At 47.1% G+C, this 24,418-nt stretch overlaps 1 protein-coding gene across 18 annotated transcripts in view; it reads right to left on the bottom strand.

Annotated features, from left to right (window-relative positions):
- The window catches only part of AUTS2 (activator of transcription and developmental regulator AUTS2), a 1,218,095-nt gene that overhangs the window by 21,584 nt on the left and 1,172,093 nt on the right, over positions 1-24,418 (bottom strand). For 5 of the 18 annotated variants that reach the window (XM_086374668.1, XM_086374650.1, XM_086374653.1 and 2 more), the window contains 6 exons: positions 10,355-10,823; positions 9,341-9,541; positions 8,822-9,075; positions 7,357-7,598; positions 5,607-5,651; positions 2,544-2,639 (listed from right to left, as the gene is read on the bottom strand). In XM_086374668.1, the coding sequence (XP_086230794.1) occupies positions 2,544-2,639; positions 5,607-5,651; positions 7,357-7,598; positions 8,822-9,075; positions 9,341-9,541; positions 10,355-10,823 (1,307 nt within the window). Of the gene's footprint in view, positions 1-2,543; positions 2,640-5,606; positions 5,652-7,356; positions 7,599-8,821; positions 9,076-9,340; positions 9,542-10,354; positions 10,824-20,794; positions 20,884-22,297; positions 22,345-24,418 lie in introns of those variants that run through there. The other 13 variants (XM_086374665.1, XM_086374667.1, XM_086374651.1 and 10 more) reach the window with 13 other exon arrangements.

Below are 24,418 nucleotides of genomic sequence, written 5' to 3'. Positions count from 1 at the left end.
ATGACACGGGACATGAAACCAAGGTCTTCCTTCCTTTCTAAATGACCGCGTTCAAGTGTCCTTTTTTGTTTCATTCTGGAATACAACTGGACGGATCCACCCTCCTCTGAGATCCCAGATGCTCTTCATGAGGCCCTCCCTGACTCCCTGGTCCTCAGGGGACCTGACCAAAGCCTGCCCTGTCCCAGGGATGGCATTTCCGGGCAGAGACAGGAGAGACAGAGATGGGAGCCCGGCCCTGAAATCCATCTTCTGTGTCCTTCACAAGCCCGTCACTGTGGGTTTTTTGCTTTATCACCACACAGTCCAAGAAATGCTTAAGTGAACATCAGTCTAACCTGCGGGACCAGGTGCTTCTCATCAGAATGACTGAGTGTGCTTCACAGACATTAGGCTACCTCTACATTTTAACTGGCAGATGATAACAAGGAATTACATTCAGTAATTACTCATTAGTGGTGGTGGGAATGGGACAAGGGAACCTAATTTGGGGACCACACAGACCTACTGTTATGTGATTTCTAAAGTAATTCTGCACCATCTTTCCCATTCCCAACACCATTCTTAAATGGCATTAATGATAACAACCTCATCTATAGGCTTTTGTCCTTTGAATGAACAACAACAAAAAGCCCATTGCAGGCACAAGGCACCACTTTCTTAGTGGGTAAAGGATTTCGAATATTTTTCACCAGGTATTTTATTTAAGAAATCACAACTTCTATGAATCCCTTCACACCAGGAAGTTAACTCGTGTGGAAATAAAGAGCCCTCAGTTTAGGCACCAAGCTGGCCTGCAAGAAGGGGGAAAAAAAGAATGGGAGAAAGAAAAGCAGTCAGCTGCTGTAGGGCTAACAATTAAGCTAGAGTTGTTAACAGCCTGATTTGCATACATATGAAGAACTCTGCTAATGAACTGCAATCTACATATTCAATCAGTAAGATGGCCTGGAAAGGCCTATTTCAACACCAGGAGAGACACTTTCTTGCCCAGATGTAGTTTTCTGTGTGATTGGATAATTGTGACTGAGGGAAATCAAGAAATTTATGAAGTGACCTACCAGTCTGGTTGGGGATGCACGAGAGAGTTCCTGTAACCTGAAGGGGACTGACCAGGCTCTGAAAGGGTAGTAAAGAGCCCGATGGGGGGAAGGAGTTTAAAATCACCATCATTTTGTCCCGAGATGGGAGGTGTTGTGTATGGCCATCCTCAAGCCCCGCCGAGGTCTGATCTGGCACAGGAGCTGCAATTCCATGTAGGTCCCTGGGATTTTGAAGGTGCAGCCATTCTCACCCCTAATGCTTTCTAATTTTTTTCTTTTCTAATTTTAGGGCAGCATGCCTTTGTTAGTGTAATATGCGCTCATCCTGGGAGAGACTGGCCCCAAATTTGTGTTTTATCTTTGAAATGAGATGGAAGGAAAACCGAAATCACACAGCAAAATTTCCTGCTTTACAGTCTAAGAATGGCTACTCTAAGAAATACTTTTCTGAAAATCAAGTAGGGGCTGTGACAGATGTAAAGTCACAAAAAAGAAGAGTATTCTGAGAACTAACACCTTAGTTTTGGCCCTTGGAGATCACTCTAGACCGAGTGCAGGAGAGTATCACTGGCTAGGTAGAAAAGAATTCTGTTGTTATAAAGGGCGAAAGTGAAAGTCTGAGTCGCTCAGTTGTGTCCAACTCTTTGGGACGCTATGGACTGTAACCCGCCAGGCTCCTCTGTCCATGGGATTCTCCAGGCAAGAATACTGCAGTGCGTTGCCATGCCCTCCTCCAGGGGATTTTCCCGAGCCAGGGATGGAACCCAGGTCTCCCACACTGCAGGCAGATTCTTTACCATCTGAGCCACCAAGGGAAGCCCCTCTAAAGGGCGAAAGGTTAATTTATCTCGTGCTAGGATGGTAGTCTTGATCTTGGGAAGTTGACCCCGGCATCGGGGTCAGAAGCTTCAGAGAAGGCAGAAAGGGAGGAAAAAATAAGAAGGCACTGCCCTCCACCTGGAAGTGGACTCTCTCTGCAGACACAGGGGACTGAGGAATGAAATGAAGGAGAATGAACACAGTGAAAAGGATACCATTTTAGTTTGGAATCTTTTCCCTCCCTTCTATTCCAATCAACAAGGCTCAGCTTTGCATCTTTGGTAATCATGGACATCCTCAAGGATAAATAACTCGATGCACATACATCTGGCGTTTCATGTAATTCCTGATCAGAAGCTTATGTCCACAGTTTTGGTGAAAAAACAAAAAATACATTATATCTATATCTATATCTATATCTAGTGTTTCCTTTTTTTAACAGAGCACAAGAAATCCTAGCTCAATTGAGATGACATGGGTAGTACAGATTAAAAATTAAATTCTGACTGAGTTTACAACTAGATGGACTAGAAGAAAATATTCACACTCTAATCCCAGTGGTCCATTTGGATGGAAAAATGAGTCACTGGCAGGTAAGAGGAGGGGAAACTACCCACCCACCTTAGCCCGAGGCTCCACTTACAAGTTCGAAGGTGGTGTTTTCGCTGTGAGGTTTCTTACCTTCGGCTGAAAAGCTCCTTGCAGTGACCCAAAAGGGCCGGCGGGTGGAATCATAGGGGGGATGCCCGATACAGCAGGAGGGTAGGAGTGGAAGAGCTACGGCCAAAGATGGGGAGAAGGCTTTAGTAGGAGGCAAACGACACGCTCACATTCCCCTCCCACAGAAGGACGCCCACATTAGCCAGCCAGGCCATCTCAGTTTGATGCCATTAGTCATAAGAAGCCACAATGAAATGATCACACAGACGTGCCATGAATTCTTAACTTAAAAAGTTAAAAGTAGTTCAGAATCAATCAGCCAGCAAATGATGTCCCAGATGAGGCCATCGTTAGAAAGGGAGCTTTTCTAATTATTAGCTGTTAAATCGGATAGAAGTCCTAAATGGTTGGAGATTTTAATGCATATCAAAAACAGGAGGGGGTGCTGAGCCAAATAAGATGCCCAGAAAATTACAAGTTAATTAGAAAAAAGGGAAAGGGGGGGAAAAGGAAGACAAAAAGAAGCAAATCTTTATGGATTCCAAGATTTTACACCATTAAAACTCAATCAGTACTTTTAGATTTTTAATAGTTTTGAGGAAATGGGAAAATATATGCGCAGTCCTTGCTTCATTAGGTTGTTCCGGTAAGTGGCAGTTCCAAGGACAATTTAAATTGTCTAAAATGATGACAAATATTTGTGGAAGGGGAAAATAAAATGAGTCAGAGTACACTTTCAATGGAGCCACCCATTTTCCTATAAGACGGATATAAGCTCACTGGAGGCTATTCGAGACAAGCCCTGGACACGTCAGTCTGACCACTCAGTGGAGGGAGGAGGAGGATTCTGAATTTCAAATATGAATTTTCTTGAATTAATAGTTTATAGAGGACACAATGGAGGGAGGAAATACACAGCAGAAGACAATGCAGACACATCTTTTCCTCCACCTAAAAATGTATCGTTTCTGGAGAATCTATGCTCTGGTTCCATTTACTTTGACAAACTCACCATAGAGATACAGTCTAGTGATGTCCCGCCCTTATGGTTGCACAATATGTCAAAAATACAAGAATAATTCAAGCTTTCCCTAATGATGTATTTATGCGAGCTATTTCTAGGTAATGGCTGAAATCCACTGGTAATTTCACAATCTGGTCTGTTTTCAAAGCATGTACTTTTTCCATTGGTCTTTATTTCATTTTGCTCCCCTCAATGATGTAGCGAAGTTTTTCAGACTAATTGATATTGAACTAAATCCACTTAAACAGTGATTGCAAACCAAGTGCCCTCATTTAAAACTACTTTTAAGTCTAAAATTGTGTTTTAGATACTTGAGTGTATTGTATCTTAACTCCCCTTTGTAACATCCTAATCTCCAAAGCAGGGGCGACTAAGCACTTCATATATTATCCACTATAACTAATAATATGAAATAACTCTCTCCCAGTACACTGTGTGAAGCAGAGTAATTAAATACATCACACTAAAACACTCAAATTTCTATTACTCTGCCTCCAAGTGGGTATTTTCCCTTTAATGTTTTCAATTTAAAAATTGGATCTTCTCACCATTTTCCTTTTCTGATCCTCTTTGAATAGAGGATTCCACCCCTCGAGTAAAAATCTGAAGTACTTGAGTAATAATACAGGAACCTTCCAAAAAACTCAGGCCTGCAGGTTTATTCTCCAGCTTACATCTAGGGCTCTCTGTGGAACATGTTCATGCCAAGACACTGCATGGTGTCCAAGGAAGTAAACTGAGCTACCAGTACAGCAGCTAAACTTTCTCTGAAGATGATTTTGTTAGCTGGTCCTTAATTTAATTTAGCAAATACAGACAAAGGGCAGAAATCTGGCTGTTATATTAAGGGTGGTACCATTCATGAAATAGATGCAAAGAGAAAACCCATGGCTCTACTGGATTTTGCATGTCCATTTATAAAAATGCTTTTATGTCATAATTCTGAGCAGAGCAGTGTTGAACACTCGGGGAACCCAGGCACTTAGATAGCCTTTCCTCATCCCTTTCTATAGAGACTCCCCTTGAGCCATTTCCGAATGTCTCTCCATAACCAGTTCTTAGTTGATTTCTAATACTGTCTAGCCTGGACTTCTCAGCTAATTCCTCAGTTTAGGACTGACACAGTGTCTAATGATCTAGTTCAAAGTATGAATGAATTCACAGGGTTGGCTGATCTATTAAGTGGTCCTCCACTTGAACCACAAGGTAACACTATCCAAAAATGAGAACAAAAATAGTTTAAGATGGTGAATCGACATGGCTACGAGCAGTTATTAAACGTCTTTCTTTCCAGTTTCATTAAAAAAAAATATATATAAACCATTAAGCAAAGAAACTTGCAAAACTTCAGGTAAAAATGATGCAGTATACACTCCATAATCAAAATATCATGGTAAGATATTCAGTTTCTGTTATAGAAGAAGCCCTCATAAGTAACTGAACATGTAACTTCAGTTGGCGCCAATTTAGGTTCCAGAACGTTCTCTTAAAATTGCATGAAACAACTTTTATTAAAGAACAAAGAATGAGTTTAAAGAGAAGAAAAATCATGCATATAAGATCTTCTTTCATTTAAATGATATTTTTAACGACTTGGCACGAGCTCAGGAAAATAATGCCAGCCACGTGGAAGAGGGATCAATGGTCTAGAAGAAATGAAAATCTGCTTCTTTAAGTCATGAGTCAAAAGAATACGCTACTTTCTTTGGAAGACATAATTCAAGATGAACTCTGGGAACTCTGTGTGTTAATAACATCTCTACTGAGGACTGAAATCTGTGATTTCAGAGGCTCCTAAAACTCTAACACCTCCAACAAAGCAGATGCCCCACTTGGCAGGACTTTAAAGTCTTAGGAACGGCTCATGACCTTTTGATTCAGAAGATGATACTGCATCTTTACCAAAAGCAAACGTCACAAAAGCAAGCATCCGAAGTGACGAGGAGCAATGGGAGTTCTTGCAAAGATGGTTAAGGAAGGCTGCGAGTCATTGACTGATCGGTGGCGAGAGCATGGACATGGAAAAGCGGCTACATTGAATGGGTAGCATGGTAACTCACACTGTGCCGGTAGAATGGGTCAACTTTTGTAGGGTATTTGTCAAACTGCAAAGGGATCAAAGCAAAAGCTAGTTACTTAGAGGAACTACATTTCTAGTCACTGCTTCAGCAGAGAGGGCCCCAAGGAAGCCTCTCTGTTGTCAGGTAGGCATCAGACTCCATGATCTCAGTGTACGCGAAATCATTCAGAGCTCCTGAGTCTCTGACCAGAAATCAACAGGAATGGAAAGTCAAAGTGAAACCCATTCAGAGCATTGCAGGCTGTGACTACACTAGAGCGGCTTTCTTTCTAGGCTTTATTTAGAGACGGGCAGGAACCAAGCGTCTGAACTAGAGAGAGGAGGCAGTTGTTCAGATAAATCAGAGAGAAGTGAGCACTGGGTCTGATTTATCCAGAGAATTCCCTCTGTCTTCATCTTCACTTTGGCAGAATGGTACACTCAGCTGTTTTTACATTACCCCCTCGTGGTAGTGTACCACGAGGCCTGGTGTGCTGCAGTCCAAGGGTTGCAAGGTGTCACTTAGCAACTGAACACCAGCAACAATTACCGCCAACCCCCGCCCACCCCCCGCCCCCTACCGAGTACAAAGCAATTCTGGCCTGGCCTTACAATGTTTCTTTCAAGCAGGAAAGAGTATATACCATCATTTCTTCTAAATAATGTCCTCATCCTGTGCTGTAACTCCCATCAGTTAGATTTAACTTGTTTGTGAAACGTCTCACTCAGACCGGTATAAACTCCTTCCCCAGATAAACAGGTCCTTAAAAATATAACTGTGGAAAAGTCGAGTTCATCCAAAATAATAGATGCAGGATTTCTCCGAGGAAAAATTTTTGGTCCCAAGGCCTCACTGCTAACATTCTCCTAAGTAAGGTTTATAAAATAAACTTTGAAATACGTATTTTAAAGAAACTAAGTTGAACAAAATGGGGGAGAGGGGAGGGAAGAGAGGATGTAAAGTTTAGTGAATCACGGCATTCAAATCCTCACAGTGCCTGTACTGATTGCCTTCAGTCAAGTATTTCCTGAAATATTAAAAATAAATAAGTAAAACTCTAATCGTCACGGTTTGGGCACGCATCCATCTCAGACTAGTCAGCATCATAGTGTGGTGCTGTTCCTTACAGCTCCTAAGTTAAAAATCAACCCTAACTGGCTCCCACGCAACCCCCGGCACGTTAGTCCCAAGCCAAGGCCAAGACCATGTCACAGCCAGTGGTCCCTCACCACCGGGCTGTTTGGACCGCTTGCTGACAGCACAGCAGCAGACAGGGGGCGCTGTCTCACGAGATGCAAGAAATAACACTTTCGACAAAGCGGGTTTAGAAAACCATCCGAGAGAGAGTGGATGGGGGAATCCCGGGCCGTCCAAGTCTCCCACCGGCGCTCTCCCTTCCAGACTTCCTAGGATTCTGTGAGCATTTATTTGCTAGCGCAAAACACCGGCAGATACATTTTTAGATCTGGTGGTAATTCCCCAAGATATCTCAAAAAACCAAAATCACCCGTAAGAACTACCGACACACTGGACGTGACCGCCTTGGGGAGCATCTGGAATATAATCCACCCACAGCGTTAAGAATAACGGGTCAGAAAAGAGCTCCTACTTCAGGCCCTGGGTCAGTGCCACCTGGAGCCGGCATATCCCAGAGACGAGCAAGGGCAAGGGGGCCCCCCCGCCAATCTGCTGTGCCCAGACGGCCCTACGGGGCTGCGTACAAAGAGCGTCGCGCTCTACTTATCCTCACATTTCTGCCCGGGGTACGCACCATGGGCGGTGCTGGCGTCGGCATGATGGCGGTGGGCGGGAGCGCGTGGGGGAAGGGCGTGAAGGTGTGCTGGTGCGTGTGCTGGTGCGTGTGCTGATGCTGGTGCTGGTGCTGGTGGAACTCGGTCCGCAGGTAGGGCGGGGGGCCCAGGGAGGCCCCGCGGTCAGCACTCTGAGAGGCCAAAAAACGCGTGTTCAGTTCCTGGCGCAAGATGTCTTGCTCTGGAAAAGAAGAAGAGGCAGACGGTGACACCTTTTCCGGGGCCGGTCATTTCCTCCAGAGCAGGACATCCGAGGAGCTCACTATGGAGGGCTCCGGGCCGGGACATGGGGGCTGGGCCCTTGAGGAAAGGGACCGCCAGGCAGACAGAGGAGGCTAAGGCCCAGGCAACAGCCTGACTGTTCTCTGTGCAGGCTTTCAGGGACGAGGGGTCCACCAGCGCCGTGGGCACACAGGGTCCAGGCTGAGTGGCCAGAGGTCAAGTCTCAGCTCTTCTCAGGGTAGCTGAGTGACCCAGGGCACTGCCCATCACCATCTGTGTCTGTGTCCTCATCTGTCGAATGGGGACAACACATTGCCGGTGCTGTGGGTTTGTTTTGAGGGTTAAAGAAATGAACATTTTTAAGCGCTTAAAAGTCAATAAAGCAGAGCCTTCATGCCCTCTTCCAAGGATAAACCTCTGCTCTACAGCTCTGTACTGGTGGCAAAGCTTGGCCACAATGGACCCAGAGTTGGGATACTTGGCTCAATTAATACAGGTGAGGAGCAAAGAACCCAATACCTAACCCTAAGTGTGCCTTTAAAAATCTGGGATATGTTGCCTCAAAAAGTGCATTTTCTCCACCTAAGGTAGAAGGCCTCATTTAATTGTTAGTTGCTCAGTTGTACCCGACTCTGTGACCCTGCCAGGTTCTTCTGTCCATCGGATTCTCCAGGCAAGAATACTGGAGTGAGTTGCCATTCCCGTCTTCAGGGGATCTTCCCGACCCAGGGATCGAACTCAGGTCTCCCACACTGCAGGCAGATTCTTTACCATCTGAGCCACCAGGGAAGCCCTTGTTTGACTAAAACAAATCCCTTAAGCCACGATGTGACTTAAGATCCTGGCCTGAAACAGACATGGGGTATGGAGAGCTTTTGTCATGCCCATAGGGCCCAGACAACCTGTGCTTTACTGCTCAGCGGGCAGACCTGGTCAGAAAAGCCTCATGACTACAAAGTTCTATCTGGCAGAATCCCCTGGATCGTGACAGGCTGGGATGGGGGCTGTTGGTACATTTTCTGCAGACTCTCAGCCCACTGGGGAATGGAGGAAGAAGACATACTATAAAGCGGACCATGGTGAGTGGCTCAAACCTAATCATCAGGGACAACAGACAGGGAGTGAGGCCTTGGGAAGGGAGAGGGGGAGCACGGAGAAGCCAGACCAGCTCTTCCCTCCTACCTGAGTAAGTGCTCCCGGCCGGGTGTCCGGGCACCTGCAGACTCCCAGATGTCAGAGGTGGTGGAGGAGGCAAAGCAGTGGGAGGGGCAAACATATTGGGGTGATGTGAGTGTGCGGGGGGCTGGAGGGTGGGCGTGAAGCTGTGCAGGGGGCTGTGGTTGGGCAGTGACAGGGGGAACGGGGAGGCCGAGGGGTGGTGGGAGATGTGCGGGGGGGCGGGCTGAGTCTTCGCTGGAGTGCTGCTTCTGCTACTGCTGTTGGAACACCAAAAAAAAAAAAGGAAAGAAAGGGAAAAAAGGGGTCAGTAATCAACTTTCTTAAAAACAAAACAAAGCCAAACAGAGCCATGTAACACTTTTGCTCTCGCTTCTTCGTCTTCGCAGGTCCCCACCCTGTGCACAGAGCCTCTGCTGAAATCGCAGTTCCTCTAAACCAGCCCCACAGCTGTGGGCACAGTGAACAGCAACTCCTGCTTCAAGCTGCCCCCCATCGCCCTGTCCAGAGAGCTGCCCCTCATACCCTGTGCCAGCCACTCTTCCTACAGGGGTCACGCCAATGGAAACGAACAAGCTGGTGACCTGGGCTCGCCAGGTCTGTCTGCTCCGTCTTCTGTGAAGAAGCACAGGGTAGGGGGAACCAGGGAACTCGGGTGCCCCGTCACCTCCACGGACTGGAGGCCACAAAAGATGGGCCTGGCCCCGCGGAGGCAGCTTCCTTCCGCTGTCACAGACAGGAAAGAGCAGGGCCCTCAACCCCAGTCACCAGGCTGTCACAAGGAAAACACTACCGAAGCCATGAAGCGTGAGCACTTAGAACAACAGCCCCCGGGACAGGTGCGGGTGGGCGACGCCGGGCCCTGTGCCCGGGTCTCCACCTCCCTTTTCTTTGCAGGGCTCCTTGTGCTGCTTGTCAACCTTCCCTCTATAATCTGACAAAGACAAGACACAAGAGGCCTGGCTCCCCATGGAGGAACGCCTCCCTTTTCCTCAACCCAGCATCTTTCTCCTGTATCTCTGTGACCCACCTGGCGGAAGTCACCATGGAAACTCCTTGAACCAGATCACTCCTTGGTCTGCATGCTCCCGCCCCGCCAGGAGTTGCAGGGAGATGTTGACAGGGAGGGAAACGGCTTCCCTTCTAAGACTCCCTTAACATTTCGGGAATCTCCCCTGGTTTCCCTTCCCTGCCTCCAACCCGGGAACCAGTGGTGGGTCCCAGGCACAGCGCCTTGGACTCTCTCTTCCTTGAGCCTTCTCCTCCCTGCAGTCACTCTCAGGAGCCTCCGCAGATAGTTGAGGTCTCCACCATGTCCTTACCACCCAGCCGATCCTCAACCCAATCCCACCCCATCTTCTCCCCAGAGACCCTGTCTCCCTGAGCCTCAGACCCCTTCCCTGTCTTCCGTGCCTGCCTGGCTGAGAACACGTTGACAGAGATTCCAACGGGAACCCTGGTCCCCATGGGAGCCCCCGCGCCCACCGCCACCTGTCCGTCCCACCGAAGATGACCGATGCTGGGCGGGGGGCGGCTCACCTGAGGCTGTTGAGGCTCAGGCTGCTGCTGTTATAGGCGGACAGCGGCTGGGGGAGGCTCTGGGCAGAGGGGTGGGCCTGTGCGGGCGGGAGGACCTGGGGCGGCAGCGGCCCCGGGGACTGTGGCCGGGGCGGCCGGGGTGCCTGCGGCGGCGCGGGCTGCGGCTGGGCCTCCGGGGGCGCAGGCGGCGGCTGTGCACCGGGGCGCGGGGGCGGCGGCGGGGGCTCGGCGCGTGGCCCCGACGCGGGGTCCGGAGACGGCGCTCGGGGCGGGGGCTCCGCCTGGGGCTGGGGTGGCGGCGGCGGGACCTGAGGGCGCGCGTCCTTCAGCACCACGGGCTCGAACAGGGGCTCTTTGCCGCAGTCCTGGCTCTTCTCCTGGCTCCGCTCTAGACCAGATACCTTGGGGACAATGGGCCCCGCATCGTGGCCGTCGTGGTGGGGTAGCGCGCCGACGCCGAGCTCGGGATCTGTGCGGGAGAGCGGAGAGAAGAGCGAGGCAGACGGTGAGTGAGCGAAGCTGACCCCGAACTGGGTCACCTGTGCCCAACGACACGATCGGTCAGGTCCCAGAAAGGTCCACCAGTCAGATAAGGCTGCCTTCCAGAGAGTGGATGAAGCCATCAGAGTCTGCAAATAAATGTTTCCCTTAATCTTGACAAAGCAAGATTATGCAGTGAAATCCACAAACAGTAGACAACAAATCGATTCACCCCTTTTAAAACAAATACAGTTCTTAAAAAAAAATTATTTATTTGGCTGTGCTGGGTCTTCGTTGCTGCCCCTGCAATCTTTACTTGTGGTATGTGGGATCTAGTTCCCTGACCAAGGATCGAATCTGGGCCCCCTGCATAGGGAGCTCGGACTCTGAGCCACTGGACCACCAGGCAAGTCCCCAAACACAGTTCTTGGCTATACAAAGGAGAAGTGTTTTCAGTAGTACATGAAGCAAACGTTATTTAGCCCGGCAGACGTTTCTTCTCCGCCTTGCCTCCTCTCCCCTTTGCATTCTGACTGATGAAGCACGCTTGACATTTGGAGACTTTTCTGCTGAGCAACCACTAAATGCCTGGTCAAAGGTCAGGCCTCCTAAGGCTCACTGAGGATCCAACCGTTTGAGATCGAAGGAACAAACATGAATTTGGACCAACTGACCGTCAACCATGCAGGCTTGAGTTTTTAAAGAAATCCCTCTGGACCACAGGAGGGGTCCTTAGCCAGGTGAATCTGGACCTTGAGACCAAGTGGGATGGGAAATGTAAGTAAAATTCTACAGTAACTAATGACACCTAGACAACACATGCTCCTGTATGAATTGAAATGATGTACTTCCCTCCAAAGTTCAAAAGACCCATGCCATATCTAGTATATGGGTACCCTGATGACCCCATAAGTCAAACTCCATACAATTCTCTAACAGAATAATGAGACACAAATAAGGCATTGCATATAGAGATGGCTCTATGGTAAAGAATCCACCTGCCAATGCAGGAAGTGCAGGTTGGATCCCTGGGTTGGGAAGATCCCCTGGAGGAGGGCATGGTAACCCACTCCAGTATTCTTGCCTGGACAATCCCATGGACAGAGGAGCCTGGCGGGCTGCAGTCTATAGGGTTTCAGACAGTTGATCATGACTGATCATGCACATCTTGGTGGTTGGGGGCAGGGGGGGATGGGGGGTGGGCAGGGGAAGGATTATCTTCCCCACATTTTTGCACTTAAAAAAAACAAACCCATCCTTTTCTATTATTGCAAAGCTTAAAAACAGGAAGAGAATAGATCACAACATTCTCTAAAATGAGGGTGTATTTCAGGTACTCCTAAATGATTCCTTTGGGCATGACCTTTCTCTTCACATCTCCCTGTTACCAAGTGTGAACAATGCATGGTGTGCTCACTGGGAATGAGAATACCACTAATGTCTGTTGATGTCCTACTGGGTGTATACACGTGTCATGTTTTCTTCCCTGAAATTTGCATCAAAGCAAGCCATTATTTTCAGTCTTCTTTTGGTAAAACAGATCAAATTTGTAACATGCACAAAAGCAGAAACAAATGGTGGGCTTATAAACAAACCACGTGGTTAGCCATTATGCACTCAGCTATCCTCGAGTCCCGCAGACCAGCATGGAACAACTACACTAACAGGCTGCCAAGAAAGACCCCTCTTCACGCAATTCAGGCACGAAAGGATAAAGCATCGGATGGATCTGGTGAAAAGGAACTCTAGACTTCAGCCATCCTACGCACACACATTTTTTTCCAGTGCTGTCTTCAGAACTTTCCTGGGCAGATCTTTGCTTATGAAAAGCTGATGTGTTATGAATTTCCAGAACCTGAGGGCTAAGAAAGAACAGGAAGTTCCTGATGTGGACACAGAGCCCCTTCAGCCATAAGAACTCCCATATCACAGAGGAAGACCCTTCATCTGCAGACACCCAGATCTAAGGATTTTGGTGCCGCTGCTTTTTCACTGCTTTTTCTATCATTTTCACAATATTTTCCATAGCAAGCAATCATACAAGTTCACTGAAAACCTCAGGCTTCACACACTGCAGGCTGGTTAGTCAGGCCCGAGGCAGAAAGCACTAACACCCGGGAAATCCTAAGAGGATGAAATAAGAGAACCTCCTCCATGAGGTCCTATGTGCATAAGTAGGGACTCTTCCTGTCCTGACAGCTGAGGACTGTGATGCTTTTGTGACAAATATGGCAAACATACAAAATGGAATATATTCCCATCTTTTTGTGCTGCTCTGTTCTCTCTGGACAAGGATGTTGGCTGTTGAGTTGCTCAGTCGTTCCGACTGTTTGCGACTCCATGGACTGTAGCCCGCCAGGTTCCTCTGTCCATGGGATTTCCCAGGCAAGGATACCGGAGTGGGTTGCCATTTCCTTCTCCAGGGTGTCTTCCTGACCCAGGAATCGAACCCGGGTCTCCTGCATTGCAGGCAGACTACCATTGAGCCGCCTGGGAAGCCCCGCTGGATGAGGATAGTGACAAATACATACATAAATCTTTTCCATCTTGTTAGGTTACATTCAAATTCATGCCCTCCCTCTAAAAATCAAGGTCTAAAGTTTCTCTCAGACATAAAAGAAAATTTGGGACACCACCCAGAGGTTATTACTTCAGTTTACTTAGGCCAGTAAGGAAGTACAACAGAAACACACAGATAAGCATTTTATCCATCTAGCTTGACTATATTTATCTCTTGTTCTTTAATCGATGAGCCTATAGAATTTGGACAACATAGCTGAGTCTGCAGGAGGCACCGTGCGGGCTTGGGCTCGATTCCCAAGGCCCCATAAAAGCAAACTGAGGTGGTTCTTCCCTCTGCTGTCCCACTGTCTGAGGACCAATCCAAACCCAGCTGGAGTCAGGAGTGGTGCCGAGACTTGGCATCGTTGCCATCCGTGGTATTCAATGAGGCACAAAGGCAAGACCAAAACCTTTCTAGAAAACTCTGCACATTTGTAGGGAACCATCTATGAGGAATGACTTGGGGAGTCAAGAGGCACAGAATTTTGGAAGAAGACCAGAATCTGGACCATCCCAGCACTTCTCAAACTTTAATGTGCATAGGAATCCCCTGAAGATCGGATTCAAATGCAGGTTCAGCGGCTTGTGGGGGTGGGTGGTGAGTGTGGCTCCAGAGTCCACCTTCCTGAGAATTTCCTGGGTGATGCTGATGCCTGGACTGTTCTGTGAGTAGCAGGGGTGTTATCTAACCCTCTGACTAGATGGGGGATAAGCCCAGAGAAGTTAAGGAACTTGCTTGTTGTTTAATAAACCAGATGGCAGAGTTCTAGTCCCAACTCTGCCACCACCAAGTACCTCTTCTCTGATTTACACAATGCTGCCTCCTAAGAAGCAAAATACCCTGAAACAAAGCAGGTAATGATGAATCCAGGATTCGGTTACAATGTTTTAAGTATAGCCAGATAGTGAAAAGGGACCAGGAAAGCTAGAGAGGGTTGCTGGAAGACGGCCCTTCGGCTCAATCTGAAAGCTATCATCAATCCATCAGTGAGGGTGCTGCAGGCTATGAGCAAGGCAGGTTAGAAGGCTGGTAAGAACTATGGGGCTGAAAGTTTTACGACCACCATTTACATGGATCCGTGAGGCATGGATTAGGCATCATGCATTTTTGTGGCTAATTGGTAATGCATTTCCTCTTCCTTTCAATTATTTAGTAAATGCATCTTCCCAGTTAAGCTCTTTCATCCTGACAGTCCATTTATCTTACTGAGCTTCTCCAAAACTGGCAAGAACACATAAAAAAAGAAAAAGGTTTTTTTTTTGGGGGGTGGGGGTGGGGTTGGGGAGGGATATTGCTCAGTGTGCTCTGAATTTACCAAAAGATGAAATGTGCTGAGGCTGAAAGAAATAAGAACGTGTGCAAATTGACTAGTCTTATTTAGAAGTCTTATTCCATTTGGGGGGGTTTTAGAATTTCTCTTTGTGTTTGTAAAAATAACAATATGCTTACAATAAAGGATATGCAAATTTGAATTACACTGTACAGTAAAAAGGCTGAATGTACTGCGTGTAAATTATATCTCAACAAACTTGACTCAAGTACAATAAATTTATTTTTTTAAACTTAAGGGTAGAGTAGGAAAAATGTGCTTGAGCTGGCTACAACTCAGATACAAATTCTCTGGGGAAAATGGGCTCTCTTTTAGTTTACTCCTCCTCCTAAGCCGCTTCAGTCGAGTGTCCGACTCTGTGCCACCCCATAGATGGCAGCCCACCAGGCTCCACCGTCCCTGGGATTCTCAAGGCAAGAACACTGGAGTGGGTTGCCATTTTAGTTTACTAGTTGAATATAAACCCTGTCATCTTTGTGGAGGGCGATGTGGCAACATTTACCCAAAAAACTAAGGAGTTCCTTTGACCTGGCAAATAACAATTTGGTCTACAGACTCAGTGAAACAGTATCAGGATGTGAATCACATGTTTGGAAACAACTCAAATGTAATCATTAGGGTTACATGTAAATTTGATACATCTGTACAGTGGAACCACTGCAATTGCACAAATCAATGAGGGGCTGCTGCTAAGTCACTTTAGTCGTGTCCGACTCTGTGCGACCCCATAGACGGCAGCCCACCAGGCTCCCCCGTCCCTGGGATTCTCCAGGCAAGAACACTGGAGTGGGTTGCCATTTCCTTCTCCAATGCAGGAAAGTGAAAAGTGAAAGTGAAGTCGCTCAGTCGTGTCCGACCCTCAGTGACCCCATAGACTGCAGCCTACCAGGTTCCTCCATCCATGGGATTTTCCAGACAAGAGTACTGGAGTGGGGTTCCATTGCCTTCTCCAATGAGGGGCTACATTTGTACAATGTAGAGCATACCCTAACTTTTATGAAAAATGAAGAAAAAATAATATATATTCATTTTTACTTTATATCTAAAGAAGCTCTGGAAGAATATCCAAGAAACCAATAGCCTTGGATTACCTGCTTAGGGTGGAGAAGGAAATGGCAACCCACTCTAGTATTCTTGCCTGGAGAATCCCATGGACAGAGGAGCCTGGGAGGGTGGCTGCAGTCCATGGGGTCGCAAAGAGTCGGACACGATTGAAGCGAGTTAGCACGCACGCATACCTGCTTAGGGGCCTGGGGAGGAGTAAGAACTGGGGAGACAGGGAATGGGGGGAGGGAGAGATATTTGACTGCCTACATACATGCATATTTAAGTTTTTGAATCATGTGATCATGTAACCTATTAAAAATTTTAAAATTGGTCTTATGTTTAAAAACAGTCTGAGCAAAGGAAAAAAAAGCAAATAAAATTGGGGATTTGAAGAGTGGTATGACATGGCATGGAGAGTATCTTTTATATAAAATAAGAAAATACAGTGCATACATTTATGCTAATAATTAACATAAAATGGATTTTATGAAAAACACAAATTACAAAAATTGACTTAAAAGCAACCCAATCATAAAAGTAAATTGAAAAATGACTCCATATCAACACCCCTTCAACCAAAGAAAAGGTACCATAGACAGTGTGGACTAAACCTATAAGAAACAAATAATCCCGGATGTTTAACTGAAAATCAATAGCAAACTTACAACCAAAGGAATGGGCAAAACTATTATTTACAAAAAATATAATGATCGAGTTGGGAAACAGCCAGCCAGCCAAAAAAATATGAGAATTAATAAGAGAGCTCAGTAAGGTATCTGAACAAAGAAAAACCACAAACATCTGTTGCTTTTCTACACAGCAGCAATAGTGATGAGAAAATAAAAAAGAATTCCCTTGACAGTAAAAAAAAAACAAAAAACCATGGGACTTCCCAAATGGTCTGATTGTTAGAAATCAGCCTTGCAATATATAGGGGATGCTGGTTCGATCCCTGGTCGGGGGAACTAAGATCACCCATACCCCGGAGCAACTAAGCCCGTGCTCTCTGTTCGTGTCACAACTAGAGAGTCTAGTCACCGCACTGAAAGATCCCACGTGATGCGCCTAAGACCCGATGCAGCCAAATACAGAACTAAATGAATAAACAGTATCTAAAAAATAACAAAAATCATACAGCACTGGGAACAGACCTGACACGCAAATTAGAGGGCTCTCAACTTTCAGGAGCACAGCCCCCCAAATGCTTTGAGAATCTGTGTTCAAGGGTGTTTTATGATGCAGAAAATAATAAATAAATAAATGGGGGTGGAGAGGGGGAGAGAGAGAGAGAAGTTAAAGGGTAAGCCACGGAAGAGGCAAGTCTTCGAAGAGACCACCCCTTGAGGGGTTTTCCAAGTTCGCTGGAGTGTATGTGTCTGCTACAGAGACTGGAGGGAATCAGTGACTCTCAGAGAGATGAGGTGTTTCATGGTATGAAGGTAAACCCCACACAGTATCTTGGTTCACTTTCTAAAGTCCCACTGAACATCTGTGCAGCTGAAAAACCTAGACCCTGTCTGCAAAGAAAAGACAAAATCATTTTTTGCATGGTTTTAATACACACTGGGGTCTCGAGGAACGCAACAACTGCATGCTGTTAGTCTGCTGTGTAGGTCTTGTGGTGGAGTTGTTTCTCACTTGGGAAGATCATGACATCAATGGTGAGGTTGCTCCTGCCGTTGGAATTACCACGATAGTCGTATCTCTATGTACAGATTCAGCCTCTGACCTTTCGTTGCTTTCTAATGTAAACAGGCATGTATGTACTTAAAACACACTATGTTATTGTAAGATACTTTCTATTTGTTTCTCCTTTACATTTCCTTAAAGGCTTTATATACATTTTAAAATGATAAACATAGTGTATAGATAAACCAAACATTTTGCTCCAGAAATTAAACAATGAGTGTGCTATAAAATATTTCTTATACAAAGAGGGCGCTGGGTGTGGGCGAGGATGAGATTTGATGTATTATGTTCCTGTGCCGGGCTGCTCTGTTTCCAGAATTCTAATAACTTTCTGCAGAAATGTAAAAACTACCTGAAAGGCCTGCTGTGGAAGCTAAAAGTCATGGCATGTGCTTTTCACAGCATACAGCACAAAGTAAGTGATCAATGCTTCCAAAACTACTATAGAAAAAGATTGAATTTCATGGAAAATATTTCAAAACAAAATTACTATTAAGTAAAATAAAGGAAACTATTATCCCTATTATCTGCATAAATCCATACATATACACACCAAAAGAGATTAGAAAGATATGCATTAAGATGCCTCTTGAGAGCCCCTTGGGCAGCAAGGAAATCAAACCAGTCAATCCTCAAGGAAATCAGCCCTGAGTATCCATTGGAAGAACTGATGCTGAAGCTGAAGCTCAAATACTTTGGCCATCTGATGCAAAGAGCTGACTCACTGGAAAAGACTCTGATGCTGGGAAAGATTGAGGGCAAAAGGAGGAGAGAGCAGCAGAGCATGAGATGGTTGGATAGCATCACCGACTCAATGGACACGAATGTGAGCAAACTTCGGGATATAGTGAAGGACAGGGAAGCTTGGCATGCTGTATACAGTCCATGGGGTCGCAAAGAACTGAACACGACTTACCGACTGAACAACAACAAATTCCATCAACTAGAAATAACCATTGACTCAAACTTTTAAATTTGTGCTTAACTTTCCAAATTTTCCATAGAGAATATGTATTATTATTGCAGAAGAAAAGTAAAGGATATTTTAAAAAGAGTTCTTCATAGACAAATATACCCCCACTATCTAAATAAATCTCAAGAAATCAAAGGAAAGTAACTTTAAGTCTTTTTAAACTGCCCCAACTACAGGATGGAGGTTTAAAAAAGCTCTTCACCCAGAAGACAGATGGTGTGTTTTATCAGAAATGAGGATCGTATATGAAGGGCATTACCCTTCCATCAACTTCTCAATGCTTCTAATTGGTTCTAACTGGTATATGTGAAGAGAAAGGAAATAGTGAACCCTGATGATGGAGAAGGAAGAGGCGGAAAGGGGAAACAGGGGGAGGAAGAGGAGAAAAACTCTCCCAAGGCACGTTTCTGTTCTTCTGGTCTTTACACTGGATTGCTGTTGCTGTTTAGTTGCTAAGTCATGTCTGACACTCTTGCAACCCCATGGACTGTAACCTGCCAGGCTCCTCTGTCCGTGGGATTTCCCTGGCAGGAATACTGGAGTGGGTAAACATTTCCTTCTCCAGGGGTCTCCCGGACCCAGGGACTGAACCTGGGTCTCCTGCATTGGCAGGTGGATTCTTTACCACTGGGCCACCTGGGAAGTCCTTACACTGGATTAGAAAGCCCTAATTTACCCACTACAAGGTCATTATTGTAGCAAATATGAATGAGCCTTAAAGGCCTCACGAAAACCTGTGGGACAGTGGCCACCAGGCAGTGCCCCTACCCGTCCATCCACCTGTATCTTCCTGAATGTTTGATCCCCACATCAGGACTGCACACGGCCCACTTTTAAATTATTCTATTCTACCTTCTAGTTAGCTTTTCTACTTACCTGTCCACATGAAAGAGCCACAGAAACCTTACCACACAGAAAGAAGATAGTACCCAATTAAGAAAAGGAACCCAGACTTTAAATTTAAAAGGGGGAACGTCAATAAATGTGGAAACGGCCAACCCAAACAGCCCAGAAACACAGGCAAGCACCAGATTTCTGTAAATCTACACGCAATTATTTCAAGCTGCCAGCTATATCCATTCTTTAAACACACCTTCTGTTGTCTACTCTGTGACCTCAGACAAAATCTCCTTTTTAGCAAAGACTGCAAGCTTTGTATAAGGCTTCCCAGCTGGCGCTAGTGGTGAACAACCTGCCTGCCAATGCACAGGAGACGCAGGTTTGATCCCTGGGTCGGGAAGATCCCTTGGAGGAGGAGATGACAACTCACTGCAGCACTCTTGCCTGGTGAATTCCATAGACAGAGGAGCCTGGTGGGCTACAGTTCACAGGGTCACACAGAATCAGACATGACGGAAGAGACTTAGCAAGTACGTGTGCATGTTTTGTATATACTTATTAAAACGAAAATGACTGCTGAATTCATATACCAATACTCTGAACTCTCCCTATGTTTTAGGTATCATCTGTGTTTTATTTTTAATTTTTGGCCACACCCCACAGCATGTGGGACCTTACTTCCCTGACCAGGGATCGAACCCATGTCCCCTGCATTGGAATGTGGGGCCTTAACCACTAGACCTCAGGGGAACTCCCAGTACCATCTCTAAAACTGTACACACCAATGGTGTTTGACTGAAGACAATCTACCTTCGCTAACACACACTTCTCTTCATTTTCCTCCTCTCCCTCTTTTCTTCAAAGGATTAAACAGAGACCAGTTCGTTCCATTAGCAGATTCAATTACTCGAACGAATGGAGGGATGACATCCAGTCTTGCAGTTCCTTCCTTCTCGGTCACTGAAACTGTACAAATAAATTGAGGAAAGCCCTCTGTTTGTTCAAGGCAAATTAATTTTCAAACACTGTAAGAGTGGGTGATCAGGGGAATGATGGGTGCTTGGCAGGGCTCAAAGAGATTCCATTTTGTGCTTGTCATTTTGTGTAAACATTAATTACCATCTGGGAGGCGAAGCTCTGGGCTCAAGTTTGCATCGCAAAGCTCCGGGGCCTCCAGGGCTCTGGGTAAAAAGAGAATCCTAAGTACGAAAGAATAGCCACAGCGTCTGCCAAAACACCAGCAGCCCCCCGGGGAAGCTGTGTGGAGCCCAGAAGATTAGAGGCTGCTGGTCTGACAGAGGCTAGTTTGGATAGCATCGAGTTTACCAGATTAACGTGGGACAGGGGTTAATCTGACAGGGGTTAAAGAAAAGTCAACAGAGCGCAGTTGAGTGTACTTAGTCTCGATTCAAGTTTATTCCCCGTAAACCCCACACCAAAAAGCATCCATCTGTAAGAGGACGCCCATGTTCCTGATGCTTTATGACCCAAAACTTTGCCTTCACGGGGAGAACCAACCTTGGCTGTTCAGATGAGAGCCCATCAGAATGGCTTCTGCCTGCAGCCTGAGGCAGCCTCGTGCAAACATTTCATGTCTCTTGTAGCCTCTGGCAAATGAGAGCAGGGAAGGAGCATGTTGATGAGGGACCAAAATCCGGAGGAGAGAAAGAGGCTGTGATCTACTGGGGGGTAGAGGTGGGGGCACTAAAAAGTCTTTTTAAAAGCCTAGGCATGTCAAGGTCATATGTAATTAATTCTCCTTGTGTTCTCGCTCCATACAAGGAAAAATGAATTAGCGTCACCTCAGATACCCAGTATGGTGCTAGGTGCTGAGGATACAAAGATGAGTAAGACACAGCCCTGGGCACCCCTGGTCTAGTGGTAAAGACTCCGCCTGCCAGTCCAGGGGACACTGGTTCAGTCCCTGGTCCGGAAGATTCCACATGCCGAGGGGCAGCTCAGCCCGTGGGTCACAACTACTGAGCTCGCGCTCTGGAGCCAGTGGGCTGCGACTACTGAAGCTGGCGTGCCTACAGCCTGTGCTCCCTGGCAAGAGAAGCCGCCGCGATGAGAAGCCCGCGCACCCCAACTGGAGAGCAGCCCCCGCTCACCAGAACTAGAGCTGGCCCGAGCAGCAGTGAAGACCCAGCACAGCCACATATAAAAACAAACAAAGTTTAAAAGAAAGTTATAATAAAAAAGAAAGAAACAGCCCTGCCTTCCAGGAGCTGGCCAGCGAGGGTGAGAACACAGGGAAGACACAGGAACCGGCGGTCAGGGAACCTGTGGCCTTCAACTACAGTGCCTGCCATCTGCAAGGTTCAGAGAGAAGCTTAGATGACCGTGCTGATGAGGACAGCTGCTATGTGTTATTTATTTGAGTTTCCATGGGGCTTCCCTGGTGGCTCAGATGCTAAAGAATCCGCCTGCAATGCGCAAGACCTGGGTTTGACCCCCTGGAGGAGTGCATGGCCACCCACTCCAGTATTCTTGCCTGGAGAATCCCTGTGGACATAGGAGCCTGGTGGGCTACAGTCCATGGGGTCGCAAAGAGCTGGACATGACTGAGTGACTAGGCATAGTACAGCACATAGTCAGGCACTTTATCTAACATTTCCTGCTGCACTGGCTCCAAAGTTCAGTCTTAGACCCAAATCAACAGAATCATGTTCTGGGCTGTGTGGAGACGTGACAAGGTATGAAGGGCAAGGTCTCCAATCACTTCCCAGGACACTGGAAAAACTCCAAAGACCAGGTTCTGAGAAAACCCAGGCTTTTGTGCTTTGGCCCCGATGACACACTCCCATTGTTTTGGCTTGCACCTTCCTGCCAACCCGAGTTCATCAGCAGGCCTTTCCCGAAGAGACCACCTCCTCCTGCCTGCTCTCCCTCGCCAGCGCCTCTCTGCCTTGGTGACCCTCCACCTGCTGGCATGGGTCTCAGCTTCCAGGCCCGTCCTTGCCGGTCTCGTCTGGCTGTGGACCGAGTGCCCACGTGACACTGCACTCTGCGTGTGCTCACCCCAAGCCCAGGACGCACTCAACGCTTGACATGATGCTCCTGTGTCTGTCTGTCAGTACAGGGGTCCCAGCAAGGAAAGGTGCTGGAAGCATTTTCCACCATACGTGGATGTATTCGTGCAGCACGGCACGTATACTCTGAGCGAGGAGAAATCTAAGGACGAGGCCAATGCCGCAGTCAAACCTGAAGGACACGTTCCTCAGACTGGAAGACAAAAAGGAGACAGGCCCTTGGTTTATTTTGGAAATTTGCCAAGAGGTGGGACTCAGGCAGTGACAGTGAATTATACCTTTAGATGTTTGGTTAAAAAAAAAAAAGTCTTCTAGTATCTAATCATCCTGCCTTTCACATTAAGAACTATCAAGTGAGGATACGGGGGAGAAGAAAAGAATGTCATCCTTCTAAAGGCAGCCCTCCCTCCAGGATTTTTGTTACTAAGTACAGGAGAGGACTCAAAAGCTGTCAAGCTCAGAGAGGCTCACAGATCTTTTTAGAGACCTGCCGCCTTCCTCGTGTACTGCTGTCCACGGTCGCTTCGAGCATCATCAGCTTGGAGTTTCACGTCCGTAGCCAGACGGGGCAGTGATCGTGAGGGTCATCTGCCCCTGGTCCCCTTGAAGCAATCATTTTTTTGGTGTCATGTATCCTTGCCACCTTCTCTCTTAACAGAATAAGTGATTTTTCTTGGATCTGTGTATGTCTGTTGTTGCATCAACACGACTCTGAGGTTTGGGGGGCCCCTGGGATGAGGCACCTGGCTAGCAGTGTTCACACTTTGAAAGCTCAGTGCGCCTGTTAAAGTTGGCAAGTGACTGGCTCTACGTTAAACCCTATTTTCAACACTACTTCACCCGAGATTGTTTTCTCAAGGACAAAGGTGACAGCCGCCAGCACCAAAGACCTACTGAAATACGATCAGTCACCCTACCCTCCTGCTTTGTTCACTCTGATTGTGTGTCACCTGATTTCGGGGACAGGTCAGACAATCACTGAGACCTGTTTAGTAAAGAGGCTGGGTGGGGTATGTGATGGTGGCAGGTAGAAGTTTCCATTTAGTCTATCCCAGGCCTTTCCTCGGCTCCCTGATGTCAATAAAATCTCCCCACCGCCAAGTTTCTTCCTAACCCTTGGCACACAGGGCTGTGGTAAGGTGTGACAGCTGAGCTAAGGTGGCCCTGAGTTCCGGTCAATATCAGGTAACTTTTTCACTGCTGCAGAGCCTGCGAGAGCACATGCACTGGATCCCTCTAAAAGGAGAGAGTCACTTGCATTGTGCGACATCCCTGAATCAACTTCTGCAAAGTCACCCTTGGGTCTGGGTCCAGGTGTCAAGGGGAAGGTTGGAAGTTACTCTAGCACGAAAGAGTGAAGCAAATCACTGTGATTTTTCAAGCAGCCACTAAATCTTTCTGTCCTGGAGGGAAGGCAAGAAGGAGCCACAGACACCAAGGCACGTGGACCACTCTGCTGGAGCTCTTCCTATCCCAAGAGAGCTGCGGGAAACGGGGGTGGGGGTCGGGCAGGGGGTTAGTAACCAGGAGGAGGAACACCAGCGACCCCAGTCATTTTCCTGCTGTGTTCACACAGAGGTCACTCGGCGAGTGGTAGAGCATCATCAAATATCCCTAAAGCAGTGTTTCCCCAGAGTGTGGTTGGAGAACTCCGAGGACCACTCTCGTCCTGTTCGCAAAGGTCGCCATGAGAAGTGGACTCTGCCCTGGGCAATGTCTCCCATCCTGCGGCAGTGAACACGCCGCCAGCATCCAGAAGCCTGTCCATACGGGCTGTTCTGAGGACAGGCCACAGCGTTCCTCCCGAGTCTGTGCAAACGATCTGCTGTGACCCGGGCCCGAGGGCCAGGCGGCCTGTGATCTGTCTGACCCGAGCACCACGTATGCCACTGGAACGGATCCATGAAGCTGTTGTTTTTCTGATATCATGGAGCCTGTGATTCTTTAGTTGAAGGAGGAGGAGCAGAGAAAAGAGGACTCTTGACAGTTTCTCTGATAAGTTCTGGACTTTCTGATCCCAAACTGTCTTCCACTGTATCCTATGACTCTAAGGTCTTCCACAGTCTCACAACCCCCAAGTGTGGTCCACAGACCAGCAATACCAGCATCA

This window comes from Bos grunniens, chromosome 25 (genome assembly GCF_055505025.1).
Source record: "Bos grunniens cultivar Pamir isolate PY7600 chromosome 25, Bosgru_T2T1.0, whole genome shotgun sequence".
NCBI lineage: Eukaryota > Metazoa > Chordata > Mammalia > Artiodactyla > Bovidae > Bos > Bos grunniens.
Note: the sequence above shows the minus strand (reverse complement) of the source record. Positions and strands in the feature narration are given on the sequence as shown.